This window comes from Phyllobates terribilis, unplaced genomic scaffold (assembly GCF_046119375.1).
Source record: "Phyllobates terribilis strain yellow unplaced genomic scaffold, ASM4611937v1 Scaffold_8__6_contigs__length_399053987, whole genome shotgun sequence".
Taxonomy (NCBI): Eukaryota; Metazoa; Chordata; class Amphibia; order Anura; family Dendrobatidae; genus Phyllobates; species Phyllobates terribilis.
Window position 1 is genome coordinate 292,303,299 of NW_027362768.1, and position 10,061 is coordinate 292,313,359.

The 10,061-nt window shown below is 40.4% G+C and overlaps 1 protein-coding gene across 2 annotated transcripts in view; it reads left to right on the forward strand.

Moving 5' to 3' along the window:
* The window catches only part of CDC42EP1 (CDC42 effector protein 1), a 57,003-nt gene extending 48,947 nt beyond the window's left edge, over positions 1 to 8,056 (forward strand). For both annotated transcript variants that reach the window (XM_073644393.1, XM_073644394.1), the window contains one exon: positions 1,536 to 8,056. In XM_073644393.1, the coding sequence (XP_073500494.1) occupies positions 1,536 to 2,074 (539 nt within the window). In that variant the 3' untranslated portion in view covers positions 2,075 to 8,056. The remainder of the gene's footprint in view (positions 1 to 1,535) is intronic.
* The last annotated feature ends 2,005 nt before the right edge of the window (positions 8,057 to 10,061 follow it).

Below are 10,061 nucleotides of genomic sequence, written 5' to 3' on the forward strand. Positions count from 1 at the left end.
CTTGTGGAGATCCATCTGGTATATGAAGTCATACAGCGATGCTCTCTTGGAAAAGTAGCTCTCTTCCAGAAGGAATGATATGGTTTCCATAGTTCCACATATAGATAGATGCTAGTGATGAGCAAACATGTTCTGTTAACCCTTTCGGCGAGCATGCTCGAGTGCTCTCGAGTTTCTTCAGCATGCTCGGGTGTTATGTTTTCATCACTCTGTGCTCATGATTTACGACTGTTTGACAGCTTTAATACATGTGAGGAATGCCTGTTTCTTAGGCATTCCTCACATGTATTAAAGCTGTCAAACAGTCGCAAATCATGAACACGGAGTGACGAAAACATAACACCCGAGCACGCTGAAGATACTCGGAAAATACCCGAGCATGCGCGTAAATCTCAAGTAATGAACATGCTCGCTCATCACTAATAGATACCTTTTAATTTACAATCTGTTAAAGAACCTTGAAATATGAGAGATATCAACCAAACCAAGAGACATAACTGTGGAAAGTGTTGTTTAACTGTTTTTGTTTTTTCTCTTTGGTTTGACACTGCTCTTTAAAGGTTTTTGGGAAGTCAAACTCATGTGGGGTAGCTAAAGGGGTTGTCCACATTCAAAAAAATATTGTTTGATATGTTCCTGATATGAAATAAAAGTATTATTACATTTTTTTATTCTCAAAGATGCAACATCTATCAACATTGGTTCTGGATTTGAGCAGCTCCACTTCCGGTTTGTGTCTCACACCGGAGAGCATTTCCTGTGTCTTTGTGTCACCAGAGCTGTGTGTTAAGGAGTCTGGCTGATTTCTAATTTAAATGGCTAAACCATTCTTTATGATAAACAATACAAAGACAGAGAAGGGATTAGGCTTAACTATTAAAATTATCAGCCAGCCTGCCCCCTTCACACACAGCATTAATGATGTGCCATCACAGGAAACACTCTACTGTGTCGAGCATAAGACCAGAAATGAAGCTCCTGAACCTAATGCCAGAGAAGATATTTAAGCATCAGGATATTTTTTAAAATAAAAATATAATAATAAATTCTACATAATCATATAAGGAACACATCTAAAATTAATACTTTTGAAGTTGGCAAACTTTTTAAAGGCAGTATAGCCTCTTTTTCTGTGTTCCCCTAAACTTCTTGTTGCAATCAAACACCTGAATCCTAATTGTTATATCCCCATATGAACTGAAGAAATCTTAAGAAAACATAGGCCACATACAGATAACCACGTAGACCACAGGAGATGTTGGATAATAAGGCATTTCCTACTTTTATTGACTGCTATTAGACCTTTATTTTCATGTATAGTACAATCAGTTATTGAGTAAATATGACAGAGATGGGTATCGAGAACAAGTGTTGAGAAGACACAAACATTTGTCTGTGAGACAGAGACATTGAATCAAATTTGACTGAGGGGACATAGTTATCTTTTAATCAGTCTGTAGGCCATTTTTCTGATCTTAGACTGCACAGTTATTGCACTACGGCACTAGGTAACATTTTTGTATTTCTCTGTGCAGGTCTAGGATCTGGATTTTGCACCATGCCTAGGCTCTCATCCTCAGAGGATCCTTCAGAGGATACTAGCTCTCAAAAACCTGATGAAGACTGGGCCAGCTCCGGATTTCCAGATACAGAGAATTGCAGCGTCTTCACTGTTCCTTCTGAGCCTTCTAGCAGTCTGTGGCGCGCTGACTCCATGCAATCCTTGGTTATGGACTTTGGCCCATCTCTCATGACTGAGATTCTAGAAGGTATAAGCTTCTCAGATACTCCTAAAAAAACAGAAGGTGGAAGTGTTCTCCACGAACAAAGTATGTTATCAACAACCAATGACCCCTCCAATTTTGATGGAATTTTAGAGAAAAGTCAAACTGAAACACATCAATTCCATTGTGATATTCATGAACCCAAAGGTTTTGTAAGTTGGGAACCAACCACAATAGCTGAGGAAATGGAAATTGATACAGACAGTGGGATAACAGGATCTGAGCAGGGAAGCAGATGTATCACCGCAGAATTATATGATTCTGGTGATGGTTCTGAAATAGAAATGTAGACATTTCCAAAATGCCGAAGACGACTTCGGGGATTTGTACTTAAATATGCAAAGTTATATTTTTACTGATGAAAGTTAACAATTTAAGAGAATAAACTAGAATTGTTTATGAACTGAGAACACATATGTAACCTCATGCACAAAATACAGAAGGACAATATATACTTGGATGATATCAAGACCTTTCTCAACTCTACTAATAGATAAATGAAAGAGCCTACATGTTCAAGACCAAAGAAGAACATTTGTTTCTGATCATTATAACTCCATAATGGATCATGGCAAAAATTTGATTGTTGTATCTATACACAAGTCTTAGCAGGACATCTTCAGCTTTATTGTGTGGTGTCATATATACGGTATAAATATCTACAATATAGTTTGAACACACCTGCTCATGCAATGGTTTTCCATGTTCTTATTGGAATGAGCACATCGTAAGTTCAGATTGAAGGCAAGAAAATCACAAAGAAAAACATATGGAAACACGTGTGAAACAAACCAGATTATGTGATTAATCTTAGAATAATCAAAGTGCCCCCCATTTACAATGATGACAGCTTTACATACCCCTTGCAATGTCTTTTGCAGCTTCAGCAGATAGTCACCTGGAATGGCTGTGTTGGCAGCTTTGCTTTCAGTCTTCGGTCCAACTCATCCCAAACCAATTGGGTTGAGGTTGAGTCATTGTGGAGGCTATATCAGCTGGCACAGTGCTCCATCCGTCTTCTTCTCAGTCAGATAGTCCTTATACAGCCTGGAAGTTTTTGGGGTCATTGTCCTGTTGCAAAAAAAATGATGGTCCCATTAAGTGCAAACTAGAGATATGGGATATCATGTCGTCGCAGAATGCTGTGGTAGCCATGCTGGGAAAGTGTGCCTTGAATTTGGAGTAAATTGCCAACAGTGTCACCAATAAAGCACCCCCACACCACTACAACCCCCTCCATGCTTCACATTTGGCACCACATATGAAGAGACCTTCTCACCTTTTCTGCATCTCTTAAAGATATGGTGTTTGGTACCAAAAATCATCAATTTTGACTCATCAGATCACCATACAGATTTTCACTGATCTAATGTCCAGTCTTCGTGCTGCTTATCAAAGAAAAGTTTTTACTTCTTGTTTGTGGTCCTCAGCAATATCTTCTTTGCAGCAATTAGACTCTAAAGTCCTGTGTCTCCAATCTCCAGTCTGGACCTTTGATTTTGAGATATGTCTGCTGTTTGATGTCAGGGCATCATTTATGAGGTCAGGTTATCTGAGGTACTGTCAATTAGTTTTTTATTCTGAGGTTGGTAACTGTAAAGAGCTTATCCAGTACAGTAGATTCTTGGTCTTCCTTTCCTGGAGTGGTCATTATGAGAAACAATTTCAGCATAGAGATTGATGGTTTTCATTACTGCACTTGAGGATACCTTCAAGGTTCTAGCAATTTGCCAGATTGACTGACCTTCATGTTTTTATGTAAAGATGGACTGTAATTTCTCTTTACTTAGTTGACTGGTTCTTGCCATATTCTGACAGCTGTGGAATAGGGCTCAACACTGTATGGAGCTGTGTACCAACTCTGCCTCTTAAAATACACCCAATGGTCACAAACACTTTCTGCAGTCCGTTGACTCCACAAATGTTCTCATGACAATACATACCTGTTCATTTGAAGTCATTAAAATTAGACAACGTACTGAAGCAGCTTGAGAGAATGCCAAGAGGGTGTGTAAAGCTGTGATTTGAGTAGAAGGTGAGTACTTTGAAGAATGCAAGGCTTTACAAATAACCTGGTTTGTTTCACACATATTTCTTTACTTTTTTCCAAATATTCTGCGTTAAAGGGGTTGTCCACTACTTTTACATTGATGCCCTATCCGTGGGATAGGGCATCAATGTATGACCGGCCGGGGTCTTGCACGCGGCACCCCGCCGATCAGCTGCTATTGGTGCTGGCGGCGGCGGCCACCGGCCAGAAGTGCTCACCTGCGGGCTCCGCCGTCAAGTGGTAGTGGCCGCGGTGTACTGCACATCCGCCTACTATTCAATTCAATGGGAGGCAGATCTGCAGTACACCGCAGCGGCCACTACCACTTGACGGCGGAACCCCGGAGGTGAACACTTCCGGCCGCCGCCAATGGCACCGATAACAACTGACCGGCGGGGGTTCCGCGTGCGGGACCCCGTAGTGGACAACTTCTTTAATTCTGAATCTACAACAAGCACATTCCTATAAGAACAAGTAAAACCATTGCATAAACAGGTGTGTCCAAACATTTGACTGATGTACAGTATATAACAACCCTTACAGTCTTTTAAAACAGTCTGCCATTAACATACTCTTGAGTCAAATTAATTGATAATTAGGGTATGGAAAAAGAGTCATACAGGCACATATATTTTTCTTTTTTTTAAAAAAAACAAAACGTAAAGTGCTATAAAATGAAATAAATAATTCCTTAAAGGGGTGGTCCGAAGGCAAAAGTAAATTTTATCTCAATCCCTATCTATTTCTTAATATACTTGCTTTAAAAATTCCCTACCGCTTCCTAACTACACTATCTAACTGCTAGTCTATTTTTTTTTTTACTTCCTGTCTGATGACGATTCAGTTGAGAGAACCCAGTGCATCCTGGGATACTCAAACAAAGTGTCATCAGAGCAGGGGGCCCTGTCACAGCCTCTACCCCCTCCCTGAAACAAAGCGTCATCAGTGACGGTTGTTTCAGGGGCAGGGCTGGTCCCTGTTCTGTGCACTGTGTGATATGCACAGTTACAGCGCCCGCTCTCTTGTCGGCTCAGATGTGCAGTAATGAGCCGGGAACAGGGCGGCGTCAGAATGCCCGTCATGCAGGAGATCAGCGTCACCCCCCCAGGTCTCTGCTGGGTATTGTAACATTGCTGTGTTGTCAGCTCATTAATGCAGATCTGAGCCAACAAGAGAGCGTGCACTGTCACTGTGCACATTGCACAGTGCACAGCACAAGGATAGAAAAGAGACCAGCCCCACCACTGAAACAACCGTCACTGACATCAAATGAAGCTTCATTTCAGGAAGGGGCAAAGGCTGTGACACTGACCGCAGCCTCGGCCCCCTCTTCTGATGATGCTTCTTTTGAGTATGCCAGGATGCACTAGGGGCTCTCAAATGAATCAGACAGGAAGTAAAAAAAAATAGACTAACAGTTAGTCTACTTAGGGAACAGTAAGGAATTTTTAAAAGCCAGTATTCTAGAAAATAGCTTAGATTATGGCATCAAATAGATAGGGATAAGATAAAATTTACTTTCGCCTTTGGACCACCCCTGTAAAGGCAACCAGTCTGGTGATTCATGCTGCCTGTGTTTTGAGCATCATGAATCAGGGACAGGCTCCCTAATTGCAGATATCTATGTTATGATGTTTCATGGAAAACATATTTCATGGAGGAGCAGGGGAGCAAGGAGACTACCGGGTCCCATATGCATAAGATAAAAGTCGTCCGAAAGAGTTACTTCGACAATAATGAACGTCGGCTGTTTCAATGAATTGAACAATTGTATCTTTTGACCAATGCTTGATCGAACGGTGATCTTGCAAAACACAGATCAGACATATTAGATTTTTTCAGATGATGATAAGCACTGGCTACATCACTAGCCGAATAAATGCTACAAGGCTGATGTCGTCAGAGATATATATTTTTTACATCAACGAGGTTGTTTATCCTTTTTGTCTAATATTTACTGGGACTTAAATAACTAGTTCCCACCCCAACCTGCTCCGCTAAGCAAAATTGACAGGTCTCTCCCATCATACACATAGCCTTATTCGTTCCCAGATACTCCAAAAATTGACTCAAAGGAGACTGAAAAAACTAATCACCATCATGCCCCACTCCACTAGCTTGATAGATCTCTCCACACAGATAGGGAGAGACCTGTCAATATAGCCAACTTAAGGCAGCGCGAATCCCCAGACAGATTCCCTTTAATGATCCACCACCATTCATATTCCCACCTTTCCAAGGTCCTCCACTTGCTCAAGCAATGAAATATGAATATAGACTTAAGACCGCTGCAGACAATGTCTGTAGTCAGCGGTGACCTCAGTAGATTTGACATCAGTCAAGCATTTACAGCATTATGAGTAGTTTTCCAAAACAACATAGGTGGCTAGACAACCTTTATAACATGGCCAAACTTTGGTTTTAGCTATTTTTTCTTAATTTTGAATATTCTCTGGTGTAAATACTTCTGTGCCCGAAAAATGACAAAAGTATTCTAGGAGTGATACCTTTATTGGCTAACCAGAAAAATTATGTTTGCAAGCTTTAAGAGCACAGAGGCTCCTTCTTCAGGCCAGTTGAATGAGCCTCTGTGCTCTTAAAGCTTGCAAACATAATTTATCCTGTATCACTCCTAGAATACTTTTGTTATTTTTGGCCATAGAAGTATTAACATCGATATTTCTGTCTAACACGGTACCACAATATCATTTTTTATTGTACATCAGAATATTCTCTGGAAAAGACCTTTGCTGTAAATTGCAAATGTCCATTCTGAAGTGTTAGTATTTATATATGGAATGCAAAAAAAAAGTCAAAAACAAGAATGAGTTTTAAAGTTACCAAATGCAGATGTAGAAAGTGCTGGTAGATGAAAGGATCCAGAGCAATTTCATATTATTGATGGTCTCAGCCAATATTGATGTAGAGCGAAACAGTGAGAACATTGAATGTGTCATTAGGTAGCATGTTGAAATGTTAGCTTGCCTTCAACATTGTAAAAAAAAAAGAAAAATGTTTGTTTCCGATTTCAATTTTGCTATTATTCCCAGATGTTACAAAATAGACCATTGGCTTAAATTCAGGTCTAAATCTGAACATAATTTACCCATGCTCCTAGACAAAGAAGAACTAAATTACACGTCTCAACGTTCCAACATTCCATGTTCCAAAAGTGAAATCGTTATGGTCAGGAAGCCAACATAGTTTACTCTTGCCAAGTGTTGCCAAATCATACAAGAATTACAAAAGCAATGGTTGACCTCCATACAAACCTAGCTCAAGCTGTATTCACATGGATTTATATAACCTATGAGAGTGATTTTTGGCTCTTATTTGTGGCACCTTTGTTATGAGAAATGCAAAAGCAAAAAATGTCAGGGGCAGCAGATGTATCAAACAAACATTTTTTTGTATCTGTTTAGTCTCTTTCAAGAGTGCTTAGAATACTTTACAATGGCGTGTGGTTCGGCATACAGTTTAATATCACTTTATTTTTTGTGAACAAATCCTGGAACATCCATTCACCTACACCAGTTGTTCAAAGGTTAAAATTGCAACTGCCGAATATGTTTTAGTAATCCTTGGTCTTCAGAAAAATTCTATGTGATGTGACATTTGGGCAAAACATCTTGTGTATTTTCTTGTTGTACATAGTATAGGTAAAAATATTATTTTTTTATCTACCTTGAATCCTTGAGTGCCAAAACAGCAGACTTATTTTATTTAGAGCCTATTCAACTCATCGCATCCTCAATATCCTCAGTTTAATTTTAGATTTTTCAAGTTTTGTCTTTCAAAGATTTCAAGAGTCCACGGAAAGAGATATAGATTTTAAAATTGGGGTGACACTCCAAAGTGATTGGTCACATATACAACTGCCTAAGCACATCAATGACTATGTAAACTAGACCCTATGGGACTGGTTCAAAAATATTCGGAAAACTTGCCCTTGTTATGGGTAGTTGTTTTATGCATAATAATAATTTGTACAATGTACCTATGCAATATACTGTAGATAATGTGGTGCACATGCGGGACATTGTTGAATGTAGATTTTCTATGTATCTAACATTTTATGGCTTATGCATCTATCAGTGAGAAGGCAAAAAAGAAGAAAAAGAAAAACACAAATACATTATATTGATCAATATGAACTTTGCTTCTTGTTATGTAACAGAATCAGCTTATCTTATAACCAAGAATAAATATTATTGTAATAAAACATTGTAAGTTTGTGGTTATGTTTTTCATGAATAGAACTGTTGGAAATGGTGCATGTCCGCATGTATTAAAGGGATTTTTGGGCCTTCTTAGGTTTCTCTTGAGAGGTGCATGCACCTGTGCTATGCATCAGAATAGGATGCATACATCATACCTGCCAGCCATGCATTTATCCTGGTCAATGTGACATCTGTATGGGTGCCTGCCCTTCCTGTTTCTGCTTATTTCACGGGATGGCGCCACACTCTTGGTGCAGGCAACAACTCTAGTTCCAAGACATCTGGCATTTGTAGTTCTGTCCAGGCTGGGAGATTGACAGTTAACTTCTGTCTGTATTTGCTCACCGATATGTGGCATGTGCAGGGCTGCAAACTATTTAAGCTCCCGAAATTTTGCTGTCCACTGCAGTTATAACTTTACTAACTTCAATGAACTCCTGTGTGCTTTGCTTTCATTCCCAGTGCACACCCCTATTTTGACCTTGGCTCATTTTCTGACTATTCTCCTGCTCTACATTATTGTCCCTGCACCGATCTCCTAGTTGTAATCTGGCTACCAGATCATTATTTCTTCCAGCCTGCACCACCCTGCACCGACCTCCTAGTTGTAATCTGGCTACCAGATCATTATTTCTTCCACCCTGCACTGACCTCCTAGTTCTGATCCGGCTACCAGATCATTATTTCTGCCAGCCTGCACTACCCTGCACTGACCTCCTAGTTCTGATCCGGCTACCAGATCATTATTTCTGCCAGCCTGCACTACCCTGCACTGACCTCCTAGTTCTGATCCGGCTACCAGATCATTATTTCTGCCAGCCTACACTACCCTGCACTAACCTCCTAGTTCTGATCCGGCTGCCAGATCATTATTTCTGCCAGCCTGCACAACCCGGCACCGATGTCCTAGTTCTGATCCAGTTACCAGATCATTATTTCTGCCAGCCTGCACCACCGACCAGCTGCTGACTCTGTGGCCCTAATCAAAGAGTCCATGTGTAAATCCAGATTCCTGTGCAGGGATTAAAGGGCGAAGGTCAGAGCAACCTGAAGCATCTGGTAAACAGAGTGCCTTGCATGAAGTCTGTTGGTGGTAGCCATTTTTCTGCTGGCAAGCAGCCACTGACATATTTGTGTTATAGTCAATCAGTTGTCGACACAACAATCATCAGCGCTTCTCATCTCCCATTTGGAAGTTGAAGATACCAGAAAACTCCTCTAAGGTAATTATGGCGAGGTTGGAAAAATGTAGAATTACATGGATTGTCTTATCAGAACAGCCCCATTTCTAAATTAATCCAGCACTGCAACCAGTTGGTCTGTTGGTCAGCAGTCCAGCCTATAAACCCCTATCTTATGCAATAGTCAGTATCACTGGGGAAAGTAGAGACTGTTGCAGGATAATTGTACAATCACTTACAACGCGTTCAAACAATGGTGCCCTTAGACATGCTGATTTCAAGCGCCGATTAATTATATAATAAGTTGTTTGGTGCTTGTTTACTTAGGAACAATGATGGGGACAGGACAATAGCTAATACAATTATGCATGTTCATCATGTGATCACTGACATGTTTAAACAGGTTTATAATCGGCAACGAGGGTTTCTAGGAATGCTTGCTTGCTGATTTTCATTTCTTCTAAATGCACCATGAGTGGCCGACCAGATGTACATGTATGGACTGGGTCTGCCAGAGCAAGAGACTCTTTTAGTTAGTGCCTCTGGCTAAGGGCTCGCTCAGGCGTATATTTTTTGCGTACGAGTGCTACTCATGTTTTAATAAAGAAAATGGGGTCATTCACATGCCCGTCATTTTTTGGGGACCGAGTGGTCAGCGCAAAATAATGGAGACATGTCCGGTTTCGATCCAAGTGTCGGATCAAAATCAGCAATGCAAGTCTATGGGTCTGTGAAAAAATCGGACAACACTTGGATGCTATCGGAATGTGGTCCGATTTTCACAGACTGTTAGATAGGAGAAGGTGGAGAAACATTTTTTTTCTCA